Source organism: Chelonoidis abingdonii, chromosome 5 (assembly GCF_003597395.2).
Source record: "Chelonoidis abingdonii isolate Lonesome George chromosome 5, CheloAbing_2.0, whole genome shotgun sequence".
Classification (NCBI taxonomy): Eukaryota; Metazoa; Chordata; order Testudines; family Testudinidae; genus Chelonoidis; species Chelonoidis abingdonii.
Window position 1 is genome coordinate 90,131,044 of NC_133773.1, and position 27,662 is coordinate 90,158,705.

The 27,662-nt window shown below is 38.8% G+C and overlaps 1 protein-coding gene across 3 annotated transcripts in view; it reads left to right on the plus strand.

Annotated features, from left to right (window-relative positions):
• The window catches only part of SGCZ (sarcoglycan zeta), a 392,280-nt gene that overhangs the window by 345,838 nt on the left and 18,780 nt on the right, over positions 1 to 27,662 (plus strand). For all 3 annotated transcript variants that reach the window (XM_032799005.1, XM_032799007.1, XM_032799006.1), the window contains one exon: positions 15,233 to 15,305. In XM_032799005.1, the coding sequence (XP_032654896.1) occupies positions 15,233 to 15,305 (73 nt within the window). The remainder of the gene's footprint in view (positions 1 to 15,232; positions 15,306 to 27,662) is intronic.

Consider the following 27,662-nt stretch of genomic DNA (forward strand, 5'->3'; position numbering starts at 1 on the left):
CAGCTAAAAATAAAAAATAAATGTAAGGAGTTTCACAGAGGATTCTTACCAGCCCAAAGGAGCTAAGCAGCAGAGGTTAAAAGCAGCAAGATCATCAGAAGGCTAGGTACGGTCTCAATAATCAGGAGATCTCTCAGGCAGCAATTTGTCTTCGTGGTGGGGGGGTTCAAAAAACGGGGGTACGCTCAAAAATAAAATGAGAGCGGAGAAAGGACCCCCAGAACCCCTGGCTGATCAGACCAGGCAGCAATGCAGGAACCTTTCTGATCTTAGTTTTAAAAATGTCTGTTTTTAAGGCAAACTTAGGCAGTTTCCCCACCAGTACTTTTGATTGGCTCCTCTGTTCACAGGGGAGAGAGAGAGGGGCAGGGACAAACTGTAGGTGAGCACAGAGACATGTCTGGCAGAGTCCTGTGCAGTAGGTGACTCAAAAGCACATGAGGCCTATGACTCATGCCCAGATCTTAAAAACACAATAGGTCTTGCAGCTCTGGACATTGCCTACCCTACACCGAGCCCAGGTTTAACAGGGTGATAACAGGACTAACCCTTTGAACAGGGCAGTGGTCCCACTTAGCCACAAGTGGCCATCCCTTTGAGAAGGGCAATGGCTCTTGGTAAACAACTTTAAGGGGCCCTCCCTTTGAGAAGGGCAGTGGCCCTAGTAAACAACTTAACAGCCAGGGAAGGGGCGGCCACAGGAGGAGAACAAAATGGAGTATGGGGCAGCTGTAAGAAAACAAAATGGAATAGGGGGATAGCTGTTAAAAACAGATAGTATTGGGGGATTATAACTACCCAAACATCTGTTGAAAAAGTAATACAGCAAAACACACAATGTCCAATAAGTTCTTGCAGTGCATTGGAGGCAACTTACTTCCTCCACTTTCTGAAAAAATAACTATGGAGACAGCCATTTTGGACTTGATTCTGACCAACAGGGAAGAATTGGTTGTGAATCTGAAGTTGGAAAACAATTTAGGTCAAAGTGATCATGAAATCTGAGGAAAGGTCAGCATGAGAGCAGCAGAATATCAACAGTGGGCTTCAAAAACAGACTTTAACAAACTCAGAACTGGTAGGTAATATTCCATGGGCAGAAAATCTAAGGGATAAAGAAGTTCAGGAGAGCTGGTAGTCTCTCAAGGAAACAATATTAAAGACACAGCTGCAAACTATCTCAGGGCATGTCTACACTTACCTGTAGATCCGCACTGCTACAATCAATGCAGTGAGTGTCAATTTAGCCGGTCTGGTGAAGACACTCTAAATTGATGGGAGAGCACTCTCCCATCAATTTGTATACTTCACCTCCCGAAGAAGTGTAAAGGAAGTCGATGAGAGATGCTCTCCCATTGACACAGTGCAGTGTAGACACCGTGGTAAATGGATCTAACTACGTCAACTTCAGTTATGTTATTCACGTAACTGAAGTTGCATAAGTTAGATTGATTTACCACAGTAGTGTAGACCAGCCCTCAGTGTAAAGAAAATAAAGGAAGAATAGTAAGAAGCCAATATGGCTCCATTGGGAGCTCTTTAAAAACCTGAAAATCAAAAAAGAATCCTAAAAGAAGAAGCATGGACAAATTTGCTAAGGAGTACAAAAGAATAGCAAAAACATGTAGGGACAAAATGAGTTACATGTAGCAAGGGACATGCAAGTTAATAAGAAGAAGGTCTTTAAGTACATTAGAAGCAAGAGAAAGATAAAGGAAAGTGTATGTCCTCTACTTAGTGGGAAAGAGGAGCTAGATTTTTGAGCTGTGTAATACCTATTTTTCTTTAGTCTTCATTAAGAACTGGTGAAAGAATATTCAGATAAGCTGGATGTATTCAGATCACCAGGACCTGATAAATTCATCCTAGGATACTTAAGGAACTAACTGAAGCAATCTCTGAAGCATGAGCAAGTATTTTTTGATGACTCATGGAGGATGGGCAAGGTCCCAGAGACCTGAAGAAAATCAAACAGTACCTGATATTAAAAAGGGAAACAGCGAGTACCTGGGGAATTATAGACCACTCAGCCTAATTTTCATACCTGTAAATGTACTGGAACAAATTATTAAACCATCATTTTGTAATGCAGTGTTTCCCAAACTTGTTCTGCTGTTTGTGCAAGGAAAGCCCCTGGCAGGCAGGGGCTAATTTGTTTACCTGCCACATCCGCAGGTTCAGCCGATCACAGCTCCTAGTGGCCGCAGTTCGCTGCTCCAGGCCAATGGGAGCTGCTGGAAGCAGCGGCTAGTACATCCCCCAGTACGTCCCTTGGCCCATGCGACTTCCTATTATAGGGTAATAAGAAATCAACAGCATGGACTGGTCAAGAATAAATCATGCCAAACCAACCTAATTTCTTTAACAGGATTACTAGCCTGGTGGGTAGGAGAAGTAGTAGATGTAATGCATATTGGTTTTAGTAACACTTTTGACACAGTTCTACATGACAGTCTCATAAGCAAACTAGAGAAATGTAGTCTAGATGAAATTATTATAAGGTCGGTGCATAACTATTTAAAAGACCATACTCAAATAGCAGTTATCAATGGTTTGCAGTCAAGCTTGGAGGCTGGATCTAGTGCCCTGTATGAAATATTTTCATTAATGACTTGGACAGTGGAATGGAAAGCATGCTTATAAAATTTGGAGATGACACCATGCTGGGAGGGGCTACCAGCACTTTAGAGAACAAGATTAGAATTCAAAATGGGCTTGACAAATTCGAGAATTTGTCTGAAATCAACAAGATGAAATTCAGTAAAGACAAGTGAGAAGTATTACACTTAAGGAGGAAAAATCAAATGCACAACTACAAAAATGGGAATAACAGGCTACTGTTGAAAAAAGTCTGGGTTATAGTGGATCATAAATTTAATGAGTCAACAACATGATGCAGTTGTGAAAAAGGGAAATATTCTGAAGTGTATTAAAAGAAGTGTCATATGTAAGACATGGGAGGTAATTGGCCAACTGTATTTCATATTGGAGAGGTCTCAGCTGGAGTATTGTGTTCAATTCTGAGTACCACTGTCAAGGTTCCTTCCCCACTCTGAACTTTAGGGTACAGATGTGGAGACCTGCATGGAACACTTCTAAACTTAATTACCAGCTTAGATATGGTATCGCTGCCACCACCCTCAAGCACTACTTTTCTTCCCTGGGTAGCCTTGAGAGACTTCACCAATTTTCTGGTGAACACAGATCCAAACCCCTTGGATCTTAAAACAAGGAGAAAGTAAGCATCCCCCTCCTTTCTCCCACCAACTCCTGGTGGATCCAGATCCAACCCCCTTGGATCTAAAAACAAGGAAAAAATCAATCAAGTATTTAAAAAGAAGGCTTTTAATTAAAGAAAAGAAAAGTGAAAGAAAACCTTCTGGGAGAGATTAGCATACCAGCTACTCTCCACAGACAACAATATTCAGACCACAAAACATAAGAGTCTCCCCGGGCAAAACTAACTACGACACACAGACACACCTCCCTCCAGAAATCACCCAAACTTGATAATTTCCTAAATGGCACCCCCAAACAAGTTACAACAGAAACATAAACATACCTATTTATCCCTTTCTAAAACTTACTACTCTGATAAGAGGCTGGTTCCTTGATCTTTTTCACTCCGGCTGAAACTGAAACTCTAAACAAAGAAAAAACTTCCCTCCTTCCTTTTGAAACATCTTGTTCTCCCATTGGTTCCTCTGGTCAGGTGTCAGCTCAGCTAGGTGAATTTCTTAACCCTTTACAGGTAAAAGAGGCATTAACCTTTAACTGTCTGTTTATGACAACCACACTTTAGGAAAGATATGGACAAATTGGAGTCCAGAGGACAGCATCAAAAATGATAAAAAGGTTAGAAAACCTGTCCTATGAGGCAAGATTTAAAAAACTGGGCAAATTTAGTCTTGAGGAAAACAGAACAGAAGAAAGACCTAATAACAGCCTTTAAATATCTTAAGAACTATTATAAAGAGGAGAGTGATCAAATGTTCTCTATGTCCACTGGAGAGAGGACAAGAAGTAAATGGCTTAATCTGCAACAAGGGAGTTTAGGTTAGATATTAGGAAAATCTTTGTAACTATAATGGTAGTTAAACTCTGGAATTGACTTCTAAGACAGGTTGTGTAATCCACATCACTGGAGATTTAAGAACAGGTTGGACAAACATTTGTTAGTGATGGTTCAGGTTTACTTGGTCCTGCCTCGTAGCAAGGGGTGGACTTAATGACCTCACTCATGGTTTATCATTAATAGGAAAAAAATATCAAATATGGATCATAGGCATAAAGAAGCCCCTAATGATGATACGCCTGCATCAGGGTCATGTGACCAGCAAAACTTTAATTTAGTCATTTAAATTTTGGCCACTTAGGGAGTTACGCTGTCTACTGGCCATGAGTCTGACAAATCACCACAACCTTTTTTGTGTAAAATGGTGCAGTTTAACTAATTTTTACTAGGCAAGTGCAACCTGTAGAAACTGCTGGTTCCAGCATGCAGACTTGATCCAAGCAGGCTGGCTGAATTTTGTGCTGGATTCTGTATTAAAATAAAGGCAGTGGTGATATTTTCTGTAGGGCTGTACAAGCTGCATTTGGTCCACAAGCTACACTTTACTTTTGCTTAAACTCATAATAAAAATGTCTCACTTTTTTCTTTTCTTTTTTCAAATACTAAGTCAAATGAATGTGTTCTTAAATGATGCCTTGATGTACTGTTTCTGATTGGTTGCATATTCCTGTGTTTGATGTAGCATTAATCAAGCCTTCACGTGTTATAGCCCATAGGAGAATGCCTGATCCTGTGGAGAGAGTGACAAATAAGTTTAACTCAACACATAATACAAAAATTATTAAGCTTTTCTATCTTAATTAAACCTTTTAGAGCATAAAGACTGTAATTTCAAGGTCCTTGCAATGGCAAAGCAATCCTGATTAATTACTCCTATTTCTCTTTGAAAGTTAGGCTGTGGATACTTTTACCTGTTACAAACTCTTTGAATTAAATGTCAAGCTTCCACCATAACGAAGATTTTACAGCCTTTCCTTTAAACTCAACAGGACAAACTGGTACTACATCCTAATATATACACGAGACTAGCATTTCATAAAGTTCTTTTTCCAATGGAAGTGGTGGATTCTTCATCTTTTGGTGCCTTCAGAGCAAGAGCAGATGCTTTTCTGAAAGTTATGTTTTGGTCTAACAGAAATTATTGGGCTCAACACAGGAATAACAGGATGAAATTTATTGGTCCCCTCTGAAATTAAACTTGGGAAATCTATTTTTCCTTGAATGTACCAGTTTCTTTCATAGGTATCTACAGATAATGTATCAGAACAACACTGTTTAAGGATCTCCTCTAATTTGGGAGAGCTAAAAAATAAAGGAGAATCTCACCTTTTTTAAAAGTAAGTTTCTAGCTCTTCCTTAAGATGATAGTTGAGAATGTAACTGATGCATTGATCACTAGGACTGAAAGTCTGTCATTGATACCTAAAGATCACAAGTTATTCTGACTTTCCTTACAGATTCTGACAAGATTGTGACAAGGCTAGCCTTTGGGGTCTAGAAAACCATTGCCATTTGTTCTTTAATATTTTCGGAGAGCCTAGAACAAGTTCACAGCCGGAGAGGATGGCAATCTTCAGGGCATCACAACCTCCCTTCCTATATTAGGAGAATCCATAGTGTTCAATTAAGTCATCTTTCACTATGCTCTGTGGTGCAAAAGAAGTGGAAAGCAGGCAAGACAGTGCCAGTATCTAGCCCTTTATTCACAATGAATAATTTAACCGGCTTTCAGGTTCCTGTTTTCATTTACTTTAGGTGTAACGCTGCATTCTTTTCATACACAAAATCCAGTGTCGTCTTGGTCTAACCTTTGTCCCATCTCTAGGAGGTCAGCACTTTGAGTCATTCTCCGTTCCAGTCTGTCTTGAAGCAGGTCCTTGGAAACTCCGCAGCTAATCTAGTCCTTTTGTATGATATCTATTCATCTAGTTTTGGTTCTTCCAACCCTTCTCTCACCCTCCATTTTTAAGTTTAATAACTTATTTTTCTATATATTCTTCCAATCTTCTTTTCACGTGCCCAAAACATTTAAGCCTGGATTCCCTCAGCTTCTCTATGATTGATACCATCTTCACTAATTTGTTCATTCCAAACATGGTCCATCCTTGTAACGCCAAGTGTTTGTCTTCCCATTTTCATCTCCTGTCTCTTCCTCAGTGCCCAGAATTTGGAGGCATACAAAAGTGCAGCCTAATTACCATCCTGTACATTTAAGTTTTTAATTTGATAGGTATTCTGCTATGACAGATCACTCTACTCACTTTGTTCCATTTGGTCCATATTTCCTGTTCTCTTATAAATTCATCATGGAGTTCACAATTATCCTGTACAATCATACTTAAATTTCTGTAGCTTCGGTATTGACTGCCTTCCACAAGCAATCCTAATGCAGAGATAGCATCCATTGTTCACTTGCCTGACATAAATCCAAACTGATTACCACTGATCTTTATTTCTCTTCATAGTCTCTTATCAATAACTTTCTCCCAGATCTTCATTGTGTGGCTCCATGAGTTTAATGCTGTGATAGTTACCACAGTCTTGTTTGCCTTTTTTTCTTTTAAATATTGGTACTAATATGCATTTTCTCCACAAATCAGGCATCTTCTCAGGCTTCATGATGAAATTAAACAGTTGTGCCAATATAGTCATGCTTACTTACACTTCCATACTTCTGCTGGTATGTCATCAGGTCAAGAACTTACTTGTTTTTTTGTATTGATCAATGCTTCTGCAACAACTTCTTCTAGAACTAGTTGTTCTATCTCACTCAATCTTGATTTAGTTTTATTAAATGGCATGGTGCTCTTTGGATTATTTTCATTGAAAAACCTTTAATTACTTCACTGTTCTTTAATCTGGTTCTTATACAATATTCACAGGGAAATCAATAATGCAGGATCTGGCCCTTTAATTGCTAGTCTACTAGTAAGGCACTGAATGTCACCAAACTTCTTTTGAGAACTAATGAGCCATAGTTTGCTGGTTGTGCCTAAATCAACCAACATCTTTTCTCCAAGAGCACATGAATGAGGTAATATTATCTACTACCAAACATCAACTTTATATTTCCAGATGTATTAATGAAACTTGTCATTCTCCAAAAGCTGCAAATCAGTAAGTAGTAAATTGAGCAGATGTAAGTAGTTTACACCAGTCAGTCTAAGTATACATTTTCAGTTTCCATAGTTTCAGGGAAATACAATTTGGGAATGCATGACTAGATCTTGCTTGTACTGAATTAGGATTAATATGATTTGTGCTGTGCTCTCTGTCAGAGAAATCTCTTTAAAAACCTGCCATCTCTATGTACACTGGGGATTTCTTTCCTTACATCCATTCTGTCTCAGGTTGCTTTAACTTCTTTTAGTGTTTCTGTGTAGATTATCTGTATTGTCCATTAGGCTGTTGTGGGGGGGGAGGGGGGAGATGCTTTTTTCTAAATGAAATCTGTTGTGTTATTAACTCATTCTCTTCCAGAGCTGGAGTTGACAGTAATTCCACTCATACTTGCTATTTTGCTTTTACCTCCTTTGCACCTTACTCAGTGCCAGGGCTGGCCAGAGGATTCAGGGGGCCTGGGGCAAAGCAATTTTGGTGGCCCCTTCCATAAAAAAAAATGCAATACTATATTTTCATGGGGGCCCCTGCAGGGCCTGGACAAATTACCCCTCTTGCTCCCCCACCACAGGTGACCCTGGGAAAATAAACCTTCTCCATCTTGGCACAAACCCAGTTTTAAGAAAACTTCTTTACAAGGTATCACTGGTTCTCAGTATCAGCTAGTCCTAAAAGGCACTAAAGCTCATTAAAAGGGCTGGACAAATATTTTCTGTGAAAACTGTTTTTGGATCGAAAACTAGGGGTTTTTAAACAGTAGAAAAAAATCACGGACAATGTCTGCTTTCCTTCAAAAATTGTTGTTGTTTTTTTAATTCAAAAGCTGAAATTAGTCTGCCAAAACCTGAATATGGGTTGAGGTTTCAGAAGTGTGTGACCAGATATTTGCTGCTTGCTGTGTTTGATTGTTTAAAGAAACAATAAAAAAAATTCTGCTTAAAAAAATCCAAAACTTTTGAACCACCAAACCTTGTGACTAAATGCCTGAGCCCATCCAGTCAGAGATTTTTCCAGTTATCTGATACTCTACTGGCTTCCTTGACTCATATCTATCTCCATAAATTTGGGTTCATTTAGCTTAGAACATAAGAACAGCCATACTGGGTAAAAACCAAAGGTCGATCCAGCCCAGTATCCTGTCTACCAACAATGGCAAATGCCAAGTGCTCCAGAGGGAGTAAACCTAACAGATAATGATCAAGTGATAACTCCACCTCTGACCAACAGAGGTCTGGGAATCGTTCGTTCCATCCTGCTTAATAAGCCATTAATGGACCTATAACTACATAGCATTTATCTCTTTCCTAGAGACGGCTCCATGGAGTCCTCATCCAATACTGGTGTACTGTGGTTTGTCTTTAGTTATAGCTTATTACATGATCCACGACTGACGCATTAGAGCTTGTTCAGAGCTGGGATGACTACTTGTGAAAACTGAATGCTCAAAATAAGCATATGCAAGTGACATGGGCAAGGAGAGTGTTAAAATTAATTAACCAGGGGTTCTCAAACTGGGGGTTGGACCCTCAGAGTCGAGTGATTATGGGGGGAACTCGCCCCCTGGACTGTCCAGCCCTCTACCTCAAACCCCGCTTGCCTCAGCATTTATAATCGTGTTAAATATATAAAAAGTTTAATTTATAAGGGGTGGGGTGTCGCATTCAGAGGTTTGCTATGTGAATAGGTAGTCACGCAGTAAAAGGCTTGAGAACCATTATATACCCCTCTGGAGCCTCAGGAATGGATGGAGAGGGGGTTTCGCGTAGTAGGTTGGGAGGAAATATGGTTATACCCGGATATTGCTTCGTTCCTCTGTGATCCCTCCCAGTGACTAATTTTAAATGTAAGGCTACCACTCCCTGATCCTAATCCTTGGCTAAATTAAATATAGACTATAATTTGTATTTGAACATGAAAGGATGGTGCCTCATGAAAAGCTAACAGCTTCTCTTGCTGCAAGCCTCAAACCCGCTGAATGAGCTTCTCAAGTATAGGAAAGCTGTGTCCTTCCAAAACACCTGCCCTTGCTCCTATCTGACCCCACCCACTTCCTCCCCCCAACTGCCCACCCGCCTCAGAATCCCTGACCCATCCTCCTCCTTGCCCCAGAGACCCCTCCTCCACCACCACCCCAGGACCCCACCCTTGCTCCCTGTCCCCTGACAGTCCCAACCCCTACTCACCCCCCACTGAGTCCTGACAGACCCCTGAAACACCCACAATCCAACCCCCCTATTCCCTGTTCCCTGACTGCCCGCCCAACCTTTTCCTCCTCTCTGTCCCCTGGCTGTCCTCAGGACTCCTTGCCCCTTATCCAACCCCCATTTCCCCAACCCCAGCCTCTTACCCCCAGCTCCCTCTATCAGCCTCAGCTTCAGCATGTTGTATGCAGTAGCGTCCCTGAATAGCGGTGCAGCTTGCCTCTGGCGGGGCCTGAGCTCCTCCCCTCTCAGACCCTCGTGGTAAGGGGGCGGGGCTGCGAGATCCAGCGGAGCCTGAGCTCACAGCCCCACTCCCTTACCATGCGGCTCTGAGTGGGGCGGAGTTCAGGCCTCCCTGGAGACATGCTGCAACTGTTCAGGGAAGCTCCTGGATGTGCTGAGGCTCTGGGAGAGGGGTGGGGTCGGGCCAGGGCAGGAGCCTCAGCCATTCTCTTGGGGGCCCCTGCGGAGCCCGGGGCCTGGGGCAAATTGCCCCACTTGATCCCCCCACCCCGAGCGGCCCTGCTCAGTGTCCTCTCTATTTTATTTCCTCTGAAAGGTTCACTTTTTATTGTTATCCATTCTCTGTCATGTTCCATTGAATTCAGTACCCTATCTACATCACTTTGCAGTATACTTGACAGGGCTAAAAGGTTCTAGTTTTTATGTGGATTAATCTCTGTCGAGATTTTCATTCTCAGTGTAAATCTTGGTTCCAATTGTATAAGTTTATGGAAGTGAAACTGTAGTCTATCTTGGATTTTCATTAGATTTGCATCTCTTTCCAGAGATATCCATTCCTGTCAAGTTTCAGTCACTGAGAGATAAAATAATCCTTATTTTGAATTAACTTGAGGAAATTTTAAAAGGACCTCTCTCATTCTGATGAAGAATTTTTCTCTCTGTGACATTTAAATTTTCATCATTTTTTTAACTCATTCATATTGTCAGTTCTTGTGAGCCTTGGGTACCAGATAAAGCAGCTTTCACAATCCATTAAAAGACACACATTTTACCTCTAAGTAAAACAAGTAGCACTAAAATATCCTTTGGTTTATTCTTGAGGACAAATCTTTAGAATATAAGAAATGTATGTTTCTTCCTATTTATCCCAATTTATCTTCAGAAAACCAATCAGACTTTTACATTATAGCTATGATTTATGATAAAGCATGTAATATTCATAGGCACACACATTTCTAGTGTCATATTATAGTAAAGGGTGGAGACAGGAGCCATCAATGACTGGAGGGGATTTACATATAGTTCCTATAGTACTAATAGGAGTTATCCGCCGAACATTCCCCATATACATGGATGAGAGAAAAGATACCTAAAACACGATAGCTTTATACAATACATCCCTTAATCACTCTCCTCTTCTTTTTAGCTTCTGGTAATAAGGTATTTGTAGTTGTTATCCTAGTTCTTTGAGTTTTTCTTAATCTTGTTTTTTTTTTATGATAGGAGGTATATCAGTAGATTTTGAGGGACTGATCTTTTTCACCTCTCTTGCTAAAAAAAAAAAAAATAATATATACGTGAACACATCTCTTCCGCTAGGGAGTAAGGAATATGTACTTGTATTTCCCTGGTGAGCAGAATGACACATTTCTGAGGATCAAGAACTTGTTATAAAACTAGTTATACTTTAGTTTCTTGAGAGAAAGAGAGAAGAAAGATATGTGGGATTACGTTCCTGAAGGTAAAGGAAAACACATCCCTCTTTGAATGTTAGTTGTGTCTTTAAGGATTCTATTTAGTCCCCAGTGCTAAAATTTAAAATCTGCTTGGTTTAGTTGTTTTCATGTTAAAGGTCTCTGTGTAATGGATTTACTTTTTAACAAATCTGTATTATGGGGGAGGGGATCTCAATTCATAAGCAAGAGTACTCATGAAATTGAAAAATTATGAATGTTGTCTTTGAGCTAGTGTTCTATTCTTGTTCTTTGCACAGAATTGTCTGTGATAGCTTTGCACACACAATAGAATATGAGTAAAGTATGACCCTTGGTATGGAGATGGTTTGTTCAAGCTTCCCCTAAGCACCTCAATCTTGACTTCCCACATCCTCTGCTACTATAATTTTGGGCCTCCCATAAGTAAAGACTGATGGTTGTTCTAAACTGTGCACAATTTTCTGATGAGTTCAAGTCTTGTTCCCACCTTTACAGCTGCAGAATGCCCCTTGGATGTGAAATGTGTGCAACTTTGCTGGCCAGGATGTGGGGAGGAACTTATGTAGGAAGCACCTGCTTTGTGGCAAGGAATCCAGCTCCACAAGAGTTCCTTTCATGGCACTACATGTGGAGCCAGGATATAGGTTTTGAGAGCAAGGCAGCATAAGGGTGTAGCTGGAGATGTTATCACTATGCAGATGCTCCAGTCCGTCTCTTCCCCTCATCCCTGTCTACTGACAGTACTAGGCTTGCAAAGACTACTCCAAACAAGAGAGTAGATTCCATAATGCAGCATTGTTCATGTTCTGTGGTGTTGAAGGAAGATTTCTCCCCCACCTTTCCTATAGATCTCTACCGTAGTCAGCAGGGTTTGGTGGTTCCGAGTGGATTTGCCCCATTAATTATTTTTTGTAACATTTTAGAAAAATAGCAGCTGCGATGAATCCACCAAACTGGTTTTCACTGTGACCTAAATAATGATTTACAATATTTACATCTCTGGAGATGAAAGCCTTGAGCTTTAATCCATGCTGAGGTCTGGGCTGCTGTGGCTACACTGTCAGTATCCAAGCTAGCAAGATTAAAGCTATCTCAGGCATATTGATACCTGCTGCTATTACAGCCCATTAGACCTCCCTAAGTCCCCTCTCTCTGTTAACCACAGTATCATCAACCATTTCAGAAAAAAACTCCTGTGCAAGCAGCTTTTAGAAGAAGAATAACTACCATCATTTTTAGCCAAGGAAATCAACACCATCCTTCAGTTTTAACTGAGGCTTCAAGTTGAGGACATTTTCCCTCTATGATTGCAAAATGTTAAAATAATGTAGCATCCCATTTCAGTTCTCTTTGTTCTTTAATCTGCTGGCTAGAGCTGTTTTCTTAATCTTATCATAGTTTAGTTCAGCAAAATGTTTAAAATATTGTTACATCTAGAGTGATATATCTGTACTGTTCATTGTATCTCTACAATTATTTAAGATGATTTTGTAAAAAGCTGTGTTTATGTAGGTGTATACAAAAGAGTAGTGGTCAAAAATAAAGAAATATCAGAAACAATTTAAAATACAGTATTTAATCCTAGGAGATTTAATGATCAGGCATTAGGATATTGGACAGTCTCCTCAGCCCTATTTCTAGTAATATAGGGTGAGTGGAAATGTATTAATTTCATGTATTTCTTTTCCCTTCTATTGTCAGTGGTCTAGTGAGGACATCTTTATGGCATAGCATCAAATCTGTTTTTATTACACAGAGTCCACTATTCCATCTTAAAAAGGGGAGAGAGAGAGAGAGAGCTTACAGACACATGGCTGTTGATTTAGTAACAATGATAGAAAATTTGTAGAGAGAATGGGTAACAAAAATAAAATGTGGCTCTAATACAAAGGGAATAAACAAAAATAGATATCAGTATATTCTCAAAAAAAGGCCTAATCTTCTAAATGTCTAACAATATATGTTTGGTATGGCTATCTACTAAAATACATAAAGTTAGTCATATAAATGGCTGTTATATGTGTCTCTGTGTCTCAGAGTAAAGAATAATACCAAGTTTTATGGAACTTTTGTCTGAGAGTCAAGATCTGTCCTCTTAGCCTTCTTATTACATTCCTGATTATTCCCACCTTGCAAACAGCCTTTTTTGCTTTAATGGGATGTTTATTAAATGATGCAAAAAATTTTCAGTATGTTTTAAAGAAAGACTTAAAGTGGAAAAAATTGTCAAATTTTGCATCTTTGTTTTGAAATTATTAATTATCTGAGATGGGAAAACTAGTTTGGATAAAATAAGAATTTCACTGAACATTCCCTGAAATCTGAACCTTTTGTGTAAGTACATGATTGTTTTAGATGATTGAAAATGTTTGCTTCAGGGCCAACCCTGTAGCAACCACCGTATCTTGCCTTCAGCAGCAGGTTCTTTTCTAGAGACAGACAATCAGTCTGCCTGTTTCTACATCCTTGATCCCCTATTAATTGTAGAGGTACATTGCACTCCTAGAGTCATAGAGTTTAAGGCCAGAAACAACCACTAGATCATCTAATCTAACTTCCTGCATATCAAAGGCCACCAACACCCCAAGTAACCACACACTACACCTGGCAATGGAAATGAGACCAAAAGTAAATGAGACCCACAGGAAACTACACAATTATGTGCCACAGTCACAGAATAGAAAGGACTGAGGTTCACCAGTACCTGAGGCTTCTGCATTGGCAGGGAAATGATTAAATGAGAGGTACCCAGATAATCCTGGCAAGCGATCCACACAAACATTCTGCAGAGAAACGTCAAAAAAGCCCAGAGGTTTTGCTCATCTAACCTGAGGAGAAATTCCTTCCCAGTCTCACATATGGCCTGAGCATGTGCGCAAGAAACACCCAGCCTAGTCTGGTATGGGTCTGTTCTCCAGAGACCAAGCTAAGTGACTTATTCTGCAGCAAGAGTCAATTATGCCTATCTGCTGCCACTCCTTGCACTTAGAAATGTGACAGGCACTCCAAATAAAGAACCCACTGCCAGACTGTGGGTCAGGCTGCCTGTGCATAGTTTATATCCACAGTCTAGACCGATAGAAGATTAAGTATAGGAAGGATCAACCCATTTGGGAACAGATCAGTGTATTATTTAAGCTTGTTAGTTAAAAGAACTAGTCAAAAAATGGGGAGGGGGAGATGCTTTTTTCAGAAACTTTCTGCTTTTTGTTGCAAAAGAAAAATTTTGTTTGAAAAGCAAAAGTGTTTTTTTCTCAGTTTTAAATGAAAAGTCAAAATGTTTTCATGGAAAGTAGATTCTTTTTGTGAAAAATTTCATTTAATTAAACCCCATTTTTCATAAAAACCCAGTTTTGACTCAAAATGGTAAAATAGTCTTATTCGTTAAGGTTTGTATAAGCATCTGAAATTATAGATGCTTACATAAATTGAGTCTTCAGAAATATTCACTTTATTCTGTATGCCTCAGTTTTTGGGTGCTCAGCAACACACACCAGGGTGTCTCTTGTTGGACACCCAAAAATGAGGCTTTCAGAATTAGTGGCCATTTCAGAAATGTTGTCATCAGTAAATTAGTGAGCCAGTGTCTCCTGGCAAGGGAATGTAAGTCATGAAAAGGATAATGAGATTCAAAATAGTTGGTATCTTCAGAAGAATAAAGAGCTGTGCTTTTTCAAAACCATTGAAGACCGGTACAAGATATCTCAAGCTAGACACAAAATCTAAGGCACACAAAATTACTGGACACTTCTGAAAGTTTGACCATAGTTTGTTATTCAAACTTATGTTCTTTATCTTTTTTAAAATGTTGACCTTTAACATGATTTCTCCAAAAGCGTTGAGATGGATACCCTGATGGGCACATGAGTGCTGGAAAGTTTGGACTTCCATTATTTATGTTAACGTCCTTCTATGGATATATAGATGACTGCAATTTCTAGTACTCTCAATACAGATTTTGGCATAAGCAAAAACGTTTTCTTTAATGCTAAAAAAGTTGAATCTGAAGAAAGCATATTGATAATGAGATGCAGAAGCATAAACAAATGAATCAACCAAATATTTTGTCCTAGAATGTCTACTGATCATTCTAGAATTGAATGTGTTTTTGTTTTCCAGTATAATTGTACTGTATTTTATTTATGTATTTATTTTAGGCACAGAAGGGGCAGTGTTTGGGCACTCTGTGGAGACACCCCATATCAGAGCAGAACCTTCCCAAGACCTCAAGTAGGTGTTTGTTAAAAGAGTTGTTTAAAATTTATTTTTTCCCAACACCAATTAAGAAATCTTGATTTTTATTTTTTATTTATAAAGTAATTGATATCATTTAGGCCATTCATTTATATATATTCTATTGACCTGTTCCTCATATATCTAAAGCACCCACAGACTACACAACAGATGATACTACAGTCAGAGAGAGAGAAAAATATCCTTTATCACAAATGATATGCACACCCCGTTACTTTTTATAATGTAACTTTCTCCAGTGCCAAATTAATCTAAATAATTGAGTTTGGGGTTTGTACACACACTATACTTTTTGGAACAACCTTTTTTTTTTTTTAAAGGCCAGTTTAATACAGTGCTGTCTAGCAGCATGAAGCCCAGGTCTTGTTTGTTTATGAGCTATTGCAGGAGATAAAAGCTAAAATGTCAACAGAAAGTAAACAGCCTCAGGTTTGTCCTTCATACAATACTTCTGTGGGTTTTTTAAAGGTTTTTTTTTTCTTTTTCTTTAGGAATTCATTTTTAAGTAAGCCAGTGTACCTCTCAAAATGTATTCAAAGTTATTCTGAGATGGTTGTGTGCGTATATGGATGTGTATGCAAAGTAAATTGTAAAAGGAGAAAATCTAAAGTTTACTAAAGAGTCTATAAGACCAAGAAAAAGATAATTTAGAATGACTTGCCAATGGAAGCCTTTTCATAAAGTTTATATGTTATTTCAGTGGTAGTTATTAATTTACACTAAATGATGGAAAGATGAAATTTAAATGTGAAACAAACAATCATACTAGAATCTAAGGATTTTTTGTGATCTTTCCTAGTTTTACTTACATCAAAGTTTACTGCAACTCTTCCATGTTTTCTGCACATTATAAACCCTTCTCGTTAGCCTGCCTAGCAACATTTACAATGCCAAACTGTTCACTGGCTTCCAGAATGAGGTTAGATGAGGCCCCCTCCATGCATTTTAAAGAACCATCAACCTAACATTGACTTCAGTGAGGCTCTGCATAGCCATACAGCATGCAGGATTGGGGCCTTTATTTTTGTTCTCTCGCCCTCAGAAAATGGAAAGGTCTGACCAAAATTTAACATTTAAACAGAACATTTTAAACTTAATGTAAGGCTTTGGGGGGGGGGCTCCAGAGTGTGCAACACTCTTCCTCCAGCCCCCCTGCCAAAGGCTGTTGTCTGTTGTTAGAAGTAGTTGTTGTCTACAGTAACCAGGTGGCAGGATTACTAACAGTTAGGAGGGCAGCAGAGACAGAAGAGAAAACACGAGTTGCTGTTGTTTCAAAATGGCACAACCAGCAGCAACAGTCTCATGTGAGGGAGAAGTGGTACTTTTGCCACCCTAAAGAATATGGAGGATAGAAGCAGATGTACTTTGTCAGCATGCAGTATTCTGGGTGTGATTTTAAGGGTTCATATGAGTAGGGCTGTAATCTCCCTGATGCCTTTGGGTATGCAAATGGCACTATCCTTTGTTTGCCGTCACAACCCATTGCAAACTCGCATCTAAATTGCAGTCTACTAGCAACCCTAGTTCTCTTTTGGCATTTCTCTTTTCCATGCTTCTCCTTCCCACTGAATAGCTGCCAAACCAACCATTCCCTTAAATCATTTGTTGTCACATGTGCTGCAATTAATGGGAATTCCTCAACATTCTTCAGCTAGCCTTCCCCTCTTCTTCTAACATCAGATTGATTTAGAGACAACACACAGAAGGACAATTCAGCACCAATCATCATCAAATAAGACATTTATGAAACTGAAATAACTCCTACTGTGCACATAACATTTTAGGCTAACAGCATTAATTTACAATTAAATTATTTTATTCTTCATTTATTGAATATGTATTATGTTCTGCCAGCTACCCCCAAATGTTCACTGCTATGTATTTATTAGGGTTCAGGGTTATTGCATTTGAAACCTATGAAGTCATCTAAACGAAGTGAAATTATCAACCTCTGGAATTAGGATTTTATGAAAGCTGACAATATATTTTAGTCTAGCACAGAAGATACTGGACAATTTACTAAATAATGACCTTGTATATCCAGCAGAATCCACCAATGAAACTAGAAGGTAAAATTATGATCATGTTTACTAGAGATGAGACTGAACTACAAAACTGGATGTGAACCCAGTTTTTGACACCCACTAAATTAAGGGGGGTTTTTTTGTTTGTTTTCAAAATCTGACAGTTCGGCTCAGCTCATTATAGACAAAAGGGTGGGTTGCAGAGTTCAGCTCTGCAGCTTGGTTCATACTCTGAACAGTGTCATCCCCACCAAAATGTAAGGGTGTTCAGACTTTGGCCCATCTCTAATATTTGCTATTAAAATGTTCCTTTTAAAAATCATTAACAATCCAGCTTTAAAACAGCTGCATATTTGTCCCCTTTTCTGTGTTGTTTTTTCCTTACATTTTTCCTAGTCTAACCAGTCAGCTTTTGCTAGCAAAACGTTTTCCTACAATCCTTTGTGAAAACTGATTAACCCCTTTAAATCAAATCCATTGCCCAAAATGTAATTGAATCTGACTTTCATTAGCTGAAACATGCAGAATAAAATAACCGTGCTTTAGAATGAGCAAAATGAATTACATTTTGATAATTAAATCTCCAGAGTTCCTTTGATACGTTTTCTCACAAGAATGCTGTGAAGGAACTAAACTGCCAAGATTATAGCCCCAAAATATTGGCTTTAATGATAATAATGCATTAAAATATGGTGGAGGATAATATCTATGCACAAAAGAGTCAGCCAGTGGTTATATGCTGATAGCTATGCCCTGAATCACCTTCTCAATAAGGGGGTAAATTACTTTGTTGTTGTTTTCTACCTCTGGGGAGAACTAGAAGATCAAATTTAATAGCCTTTTTTTTTCTTCTATGTCAAGACTAGTATACCATTAACTATTAGCTAATCCTGAAAGCTAGTGCTGGGCATAATGAGATGGAAATTGATCAAGCAGCAAGAAACAGATAAAGCCCGTACAATCTCATTTTGACTCTGATCAGTATCGAAGATACACAAATCCCACAGAATGGTTTTATGTTTTCCACAAAGCTACAGCCATATGACATTTCTGAGAACCTCTGTCTAAAAGGCTGCAGTAGGTAGCATGTTAACCTAGCTCTGTGTCCTTTCTGTAAAAGCTTGAGACCAGAGAAGAGGTGACACGGTTTTGTCATTGAAATGATCAAGGTTGAGAGAAGCTAGGCTGAGAAGCTATTTGAAGTTGGCAGGAGAAGTGTGATATTCTGTTCATGCACTTTATCCAGAAAAAGCTAACAAACCAATCTTCAACACAAGGGAGAAGATGCTATAGCCTGAGACAGTCCAAGTCCCTGTTTTTTTAATTTTTTTTTTTGTAGAACATTGACTATAAACTATTGCCAGTCCCTCGAGCTATGACCAGAAGGATTTTAATGACTTTCTCATTCCCTGACTTTTTTCACAAACTGGTTTCATTCCCAAGTTGATCTCGCCTTCAGATATTCTGTACTTAAACTGATATGTTTTTGTGTTGATACAAATCCATTTTTCAAACACATCTCTAATTGGTGAGAATAACTTCTTCCTAATCTTTATACTTACGGGGGGGGGGGGGGGGGGGGGCGGAGGTGTGCACACCATCACCATGTCCCCCTGTATGCTCCATTTTCCCTGGTTAATATGACAGGCACCTGTTAGTTCTGACCTTTTTTTAAGATTGACAAAGAGCTTCCATTATATGCCCCTGTTTTTATATGCTTGCATTTTTCAAAAACATTCACCTCTTGGATTGATATTTAGGACCCTTAGTCCAAGCCCAGAGATGACTAGTCTTTGAAAAAATATGGCCCAAATTCTTTCTACTGTTTTAAAAGATCCAAGAGTGAGAAATATACACTTCTTCAAATGCTCAAAAAAAAGAAAAAACCTCTACTTTTTTTTTCACAGGCCTTTAACAGAAACAGCTAACTCATGAAATGCAGTATGCTATAGTCCTCACTTAAACACTAAGGTTCTAAGCTATTGAAAAATCACTTCTGAGCATGCTCAGTGACAATTAAGTAAACCTATTAGCAGAGCCAATTGAAACCCCATCCTCTTTTTAAGGTCATTGCACGTCATGATTCTCCTCTCTGGCCTGACTAGGAGGTTTGAGACATTAGCTGCTACTCTGAGTGCTGTTGTGTCTCAAAACTCAACTGTGCAAGGTACTGAGCACTTCGGTTGCAATCCAACAATTCAGCTATACCAAAAGAAGGACAGGAGACAACTGATATGGACTGAATCAGATCACAACTTTATTATTAAATATCTGGGACTACTGGCAGATAAAAGTGTATGGTGCAGGCAATTCCATGTTCATTCAAATAACTACTTGGGGCTTCCACCAGCCCCCTTCATTTTCCATCCAGGTCCCCTTGCCAGCCCATGGCTTGGACCTTACCATCCACCTACATTGTAGCAGTGTTAAGGTGGGCTATAAGAAATGGAGTTGGCTCTGTGCCATACCAATCTTAGGCGCCTCAATTCCTCCACCCCATTCCATTATTTTAACCAGCACCTCTTTGTAAGTCCTTTACCAGGTCATTTATCTGGTCAATGGATGCCTTCCCTATGGAGTATCTACACCAGACATCTGACTACACTTACAAAATGAGTTTCAACATACAGCCTAACCTCCTTTCTTCTTCACCATAGTAAGTCCTCCCTAATACCCGTTGTGGGGAAAGTGCAAAAAAAAACAAAACAAAAAAAACCCACTCCATCTAGCCCAATCTGATGATGAGGGAAAATTCCTTCCCTCCCCCCTCCCCCAAAAAAGGAGCAACTAGCGCAATGCCCAGAGCAGGTCTTAACCAAATCTGATATTTGCCACCTTGAGGGGAGGGAAGGTGGGGCTGCCTTGCTTACTGCCTAGAGAAAGAGATTCTAATGTCAGGGCTTGCACCTTTCAAAACCTTTCTCCCTTACATTCCCAGGGGATGAGTCAGTATTGCCAAGCTGCCTCCCCGCCCCTCATGTTTTTGCAGCAGTTTCTGACCACCTTCCCCCACCCCGACCTGTAAAACACTGCTACCTTCCTCTGGTGTGCTGGGGTCATTTAAATACATGCTTAACTTCAAACATATCTTTGAAAAGTCATGGAAGATGGGAGAGATTCCAAAAGACTGGAAAAGGGCAAATATAATGCCAATCTATGAAAAAGGAAATAAGGACAACCCAGGTAATTATAGATCAGTCAGCTTAAATTCTGTACCCGGAAAGATAATGGAGCAAATAATTAAGCAATCATTTTGCAAACAACTAGAAGCTAATAAGGTGATAAGTAACAGTCAGCATGGATTTGTCAAAAACAAATAGTGTCAAACATTCCTGATAGCTTTCTTTAACAGGGTAACAGGCCTTGTGGATAGAGGGAACGTGGTAAAAGGTGGTATATCTTGAGTTTAGTAAAGCTTTTGATACTGTCTCTCATGACCATCTCATAAACAAACTAGGGAAATGCAGCCTAGATGGAGCTCCTATAAGGTGGGTGCAAACCAGGTTGGAAAACCATTCCCAGAAAGTAGTTATCTAGTCATGCTGGAAGGGCATAATGAGTGGGGCCCGCAGGGATCAGTTCTGGGTCTGGTACTGTTCAATATCTTCATCAGTGATTTATATAATGGCTTAGAAAGTTAACTTATAAAGTTTGTGAACAATACCAAGCTGGAAGGGGTTGCGACTGCTTTGGAGGATAGGATTAAAATTCAAAATGATCTGGACAAACTGGAGAAATTATTTGAAGTAAATAGGATGAAATTCAATAAGGACAAATGCAATGTACTCCATTTAGGAAGGAACAATCGGTTGCACGCATACAAAATGGGAAATGACTGCCAAGGAAGAAGTACTGCAGTAAAGGATCTGGGGGTCAGTAGACCACAAGCTAAATATGAGTCAGCAGTGTAACACTGTTGCAAAAAAAGCAAACATTCTGGGGCGTATTAGCAGGATTGTTGTAGGCAAGACACAAGAAGTAATTCTTCCGTTCTACTCCATGCTGATTAGGCCTCAACTGGAGTATTGTGTCCAATTCTGGGCACCACATTTCAGGAAAGATGTGGAAAAATTGGAGAAGAGCAACAAAAATGATCAAAGGTCTAGAAAACATGACCTATGAGGGAAGGTTGAAAAAATTGGGTTTGTTTAGTCTGGAAAAGAGAAGACTGAGAGGGGACATAACAGTGTTCAAGTACATAAAAGGTTGTTACAAGGAGGAAGGAATTGTTCTTCTTAACCTCTGAAGATAAGACAAGAAGCAATGGGCTTAAATTGCAGAAAGGGAGGTTTAAGATGGACACTAGGAAAATCTTTCTAACTGTCATGATGGTTAAGCACTGGAATAAATTGCCTAGGGAGGTTGTAGAATCTCCATCATTTGAGATTTTTAAGAGCAGGTTAGACAAACCCCTGTCTGGAATGGTCTAGATAACACTTAGTCCTGCCATGGGTACAGGAGACTAGATTAGAAAAAACAATGAGGAGTCCTTGTGGCACCTTAGAGGCTAACTAATTTATTGGGGCATAAGCTTTTGTGGGCTATGCATGGAGTGAAAAAAGTAGGCAGGTGTAAATATACAGCCCATGAGAAGATGGGAGTTGCCTTACCAAGTGAGGAGTCGGTGCTAGCGAGGCCAATTCAATTAGGGTGCATGTGGCCTATTCCCAGCAGGAATCCACATCCACCCTAACTGAATTGGCCTCATTAGCACTGATCCCTCACTTGGTAAGGCAACTCTCATCTTTTCGTGGGCTGTATATTTATACCTGCCTACTTTTTTCACTGCATGCATCTGATGAAATGGGTTTTATCCCACAAAAGCTTATACACAAATAACTTTGTTAGTCTCTAAGGTGCCACAAGGACTCCTTGTTGTGTTTGCTGATACTAACATAGCTACCACTCTGAAAACAGAGACTAGATTTGATTATCTGTTGAGGTCCCTTCTAGTCCTATGATTCTATAAGACTATTGGTTTCATTGGAACTATTTATTTTCTTGAGTCAGGAACATGCTTGAGTATTTTTTTGGAGCAGAGCCTTAGCGCTCAGTATCTCAGAGAATCAAGCTGGCTTGGGGGAAAAACTGCAAAATTCTCCAAAAAAATCCTGTATTAACTTCAGGAGGAAATCGTGGGTGCAAAAACACTTCCTTCAAATCCTATAATCTTATCTTCATCCTTCCAATGTTTGCCTAATATGCAAGCTTTTATTTATTTTTAAAAAACTTGTTATATCGTAAGGTTAGAGACATCACAATGTAAACAACTATACTGATGTTCTAACAACCTAGCATTTCAGAAACCGGTCTCCAACCAGCCAATAGCAACAATACAGGGAAGTGTGAACTTCCGACTAGTTGCACTCATTTAAAAGCTAACGTTATTTAAGCACAGGAGATTTCTCTTTTTCTCTTAAAAACAAGAATATTACATTTTAAAAATGTTAATGCAACATTTTGACTTGGTAAAAACAAGAAATGCAAAGTTTGCGTTTGAACAGAAATACTAACTTGCCACATTACGCCTGTGTAATTTCTATCATATTTTTCTGTTTAAATTTGTGCATCATAAAACTCGTGTTGTGTATCATTAAGGATGTGCACTGCAGTTGAGTCAGAATTGCTACTGAAACCTTAGTATTTGCAGTTCGTCTTTTTGTGATGTTAACTGTGCAGGCCTTAATGTTGGATTGATGTAAAAGGCTTTTTTTTATTTAATCCACATTTATTTTCCTTAATCCCTCTTTGTGTTACATTTCACTTTAGATGCTTTATCATTCTCATTACTTCTTTGCAATCTCTCAATTTTCTCTATCGTTTCTATTGTATAATGCCTGTATGTATGCAAAGTATTCCAGCTGTAGTCTAACCAGTACAGAATAAAGGGAAATGATTATCTTCCTTGTCTCTGTAGTTTTGTTGTCTTCAGTGGCTCTGAAGATAGAATTCACTGTCAAAAAGGAAGAAAGGGCCACTTGGCTCCCCTCTGGTGGCATGGCCTGCTGCCAAAGGATAGAAAGAAATGTCTGGTCTCTGCTAAAGACGGTCCCTGTCATAAGGGAGGTAACTGAAAATAAATTGACTTACCAAATCTTTCCTGACTCCTGTTTTCAAAAACAAAAAGATATGGTTGAGTGCAAGTGCATCCAACTGGGGAGTGTGCATTACAAGTTCTCCTCTGTGAAGTGTCTGAAAAGCTTCAACAGAACTATTTTCTGTAAGAGAATGCAGTTCCATCAAAATAGATACGCTTTATGAAATTATGTCAATCTCCCTGAAATTTTGTTTTAGAGGAAAAAACTGGGAAAAGAAGTTCCAACAGCATCAAAATGTTCTATTTCAGTGTTTCAAGATGAATCATAGAATATCAGGGTTGGAAGGGACCTCAGGAGGTCATCTTGTCCAGCTCCCTGCATAAAGGGGGGCCAATCCCCAGACAGATTTTTAACCTCAGATCCCTAAATGGCCCCTACAAGGATTGAACTCACAACTCTGGGTTTAGGAGGCCAATGCTCAAACCATTTAGCTATCCTTGCCCTGTTGATTTATTGTTTTGAAATTACTTTGTTAAAAATTCTTAATTTGTATTGTATTCTTTTTTGAAATAGAATATAGAGTAAAAATTCAAAATCAAAATAGAAATGTAGAACTAGACTCAACCTCAGTAGGCTGAGTCCAGTCCTCTGCACTGAGACAGGACTAAGTCTTATCTAGACTATCCCTGACAAGTGTTTTTCTAACCTGTTCTTAAAATCCTTCAATGGTGAAGATTCTGTAACCTCCCTAGGTAATTTGTTCCAGTGCTTAACTAGCCATTCAACTAGGAAGTTTTGCCTCCTATCTAACCTAAATCTCCCTTGCTGCAATTTAAGCTCATTACTTCTTGTCTTGTACTCACTGCATAAAGAGAACAATTTATCCTCTTCCTCTTTACAACAATGTTTTATGTACTTGAAGGCTATTATCAAGTCCCCACTCAGTCTTCTCTTTAGATTAAACAAACCTAAATTTTCAATCTTTACTCAAAGGTCATATTTTCTAAGCTTTTAATCATTTTTGTTGCTCTCCTCTGGATGGTCTCCATTTTGTCCACATCTTTCCTTATCAGTGTTGAGTAGAGTGGAAGAATTACTTTTGTCTTGCTTACAGCATGCGTACTAATACATCCCAGAACAATGTTTGTTTATTTGTTTGCAGCAGTATTATCTTGTTGACTCTCATTTAGTTTGGTATCCACTATCAGTGTATTCTCCATGCCATTATCCAAATCATTTATGAAGATATGGAATGGAAACAGGACCCAAGACAGATCCCTGTGGGATTCCACTCAATATATCCTTCCAGCTTGACTGCGAACCATTGATAACTATTCTCTGGACATCTTTTAGTTGGCTTGTCTAGGCTATATTTCTCTAGTTTGCTTATGAGAAGTTCGTATGAGATACTATCAAAAGCATTACTACTCCCTCTCTATCCACAAGGCCTATTGCCCTATCAAAGAAGGATATTAGTTTGAAATGACATGATTTGTTCTTGATAAATCATGTTGACTGTTACTTATCACCTTATTATTTTCTACCTTCACAAAAATTGATTGATTTTGTTTCATTATCTTTCTAGGTACCATGGTTAAGATGACTAGTATATAATTACCTGGCTTGTCCTCCTTCACCTTGCTATAGATGGGTACTATATTTGCTCTTTTCCAGTCCTCTGTGATCTCTCCTTTCTTCCAAGAGTTCTAAAAGATAATTGCCAATGGCTCCAATATCTCTTAAGTATTCTAGGATGTATTTCATCAGGCTCTTCCAACTTGAAGACATCTAACTTGGATAAGTTATTATTAATTTGTTTTTCCCTATTTTAGCCTCAGATCCTTCCCCATTTACACTGATGTTAACTGTATTAGTCTTCTGATTGCTCTTAACTTCTTTGGTGAATACTGAAGCAAAAAATGTATTTAACACTGCAGCTATTGCTATGTTCTCTGTTATTGTCATTACCTCCTCATTGAATAATAGGCCTACCCTGACCTTGGTCTTCCTTTTGCTTCTAATGTATTTGTAAAATGTTTTCTTCTTACCTCTAATGTCCCTAGATAGTTGAACTTCATTTTGTGCCTTAGCCTTTCTAATTTGGTCCCTACATGCTTGTGGTTGTGTTTTATTTTTTAATATTCCTCCTTCATAATGTGACCTAGTTTAACTTTTTGTACGATGAAGCATTTCAATTGATTTGCAACTATTTTATTTATTTTACTGCAAATTTTGAAATTGTTGGTTTTCACTCCAATTGGGAACAAAGCTAGATTTCAAAATTTTGAAATCATTTGCAAAACAGATTTTCCATCCTCCACTCAACTGTAGGATATGAAACTGTTAGAACCTCAGATAGAGAGCTCTTACTTAAGCGGTATAGCTTATGATTTTTAGCACTGAAAATCTCCAGTTCATTCCCCAGTACATTAGCCAACATGGTGGCTTGCACAAAAAAGATGAAAAATAGCTTTTGCTGCGGCTTTTTCTGAACTAGATCATCTGTGGTATTCGTGTAAAGACTTAGAGAAATACCCCTATACCTTGCAACCAGACTTTGCCTCCTTCAGTTAAAGCATACAAGATATTTTTTAAAGATCTTGTTCTGTTTCACATTTTCACTTGGCAAGGTAATGTTTTCATTTTGTAATGTCTGATGTGTTAGCTTTGTGCAAGCAAATATGCTGAATCATTCTACTGTCAGTTTTGTTTAAGTCCTAGTAAACCTTAGGTGGTCAATACAGAATGTTGTAATGATGAGGTTTTCAAGTACTAACATTATTAAAAATAAAAAACAAAAAATTACTTTTTTGTATGAAAAATAAGATAATACACTCAGAAATGTTTTTGAAAACTATCAAGCAGTTCCCAGGTTCTCTTGGGTAAAGGACACACAACTGACCTACAATGAAAATCATTTAAAGGCTTTTATTTCCCCCCTGCCCAATTCTCACCCCTGGATCTATCATAAACTATTATAAAAGTAATGTAAATAAGTTTCTGCTGTAAATTTAGATTCCATATTAATAGCTGTCTCATTTACTTTACTAACATTGGCTCTTAGCTACACCCCTTAAAACAACATTTGTTTAACTTTCTTGGTTGTTTCCACCCTCCTCCAATATTCCAAGGTTTGTTTTGTTTTTATACTTCCTTGTCTTTTGGGTTGTTTCCTTGTATTTTCATAAATCCTTAGACATCTTGGGGATGCCCTTGTTCTATAGATTCACACACTAGACTTCTTTAACTTTCCTCAGACCTCTGGTCATTCCTGAATCTTCATTACATTTGATGAGTGCTGTCAATTTAATGCTGTTGCCCTCTCCAACACTTCTCCAGACTTCCTTGTTGCCTATTAACCAGGATGGGTAAGGAATGGTATCTCTAGCCTCTGTTTGTCAGAGGGTGGAGATGGATGGCAGGAGAGAGATCACTTGATCATTACCTGTTAGGTTCACTCCGTCTGGGGCACCTGGCATTGGCCACTGTCGACAGACAGGATACTGGGCTGGATGGACCTTTGGTCTGAACCAGTATGGCCATTCTTATGTTCTCATCACTAATTCTTTAGTACTTGTAATAAATAAAGATAATGACAATTTCAGAGCCTTTCCTATTCCATTTTATGTCTCTCTCTTCCTCATCTAACTTTCTTTTGGGTTCTCAGAAGAGATCCTACAGCTTGGCCTTTAAAGAAGTGATTTTCCGGCCAACCTGTGTAGGTCTATTAATATTCAAGTATTCAGTTACTATGATAATGCAGATTCACTATAATGAAGTAATGGAGTTTTCAGTGCAATTAGTATTCAGCTTTTAGTACAGTGAGTTGATTTCTGGGTTAATGAGAGCTTTAGGAACTATAAAGGTACCAATGACCAACTATAAAGGTGGCAATGATATTGGTTAGATATGAAGGTGGACATAACAGCAAACGGTACAGTGACTGCTTTACTGTCCTGATACTCAGTCACAAAGGTTTCATCTTTATTTAAATGTGTTGTCAATGACCTGTAAAGTTAAATGTGGAAAGTATAAGTGAAAAATTCTTATTTACTGGTTTTCAGGAAGGGATCCCCACTATTTCCATAGGGAATCCACTTCGCTTCTTTGAGATCACAACACCTAGGTCCAGATTCTGCCCTTGAATGTATGTGTCAGGCTGCCACTAAAGTCAAAGGGAGTGGCATGTGTCCATCTGAGGACAGATTTCAGCCTTTAGAATACAGCTGACAATCAGTGCATAAAATTAGGATTCTATGAGTCTGGCACAT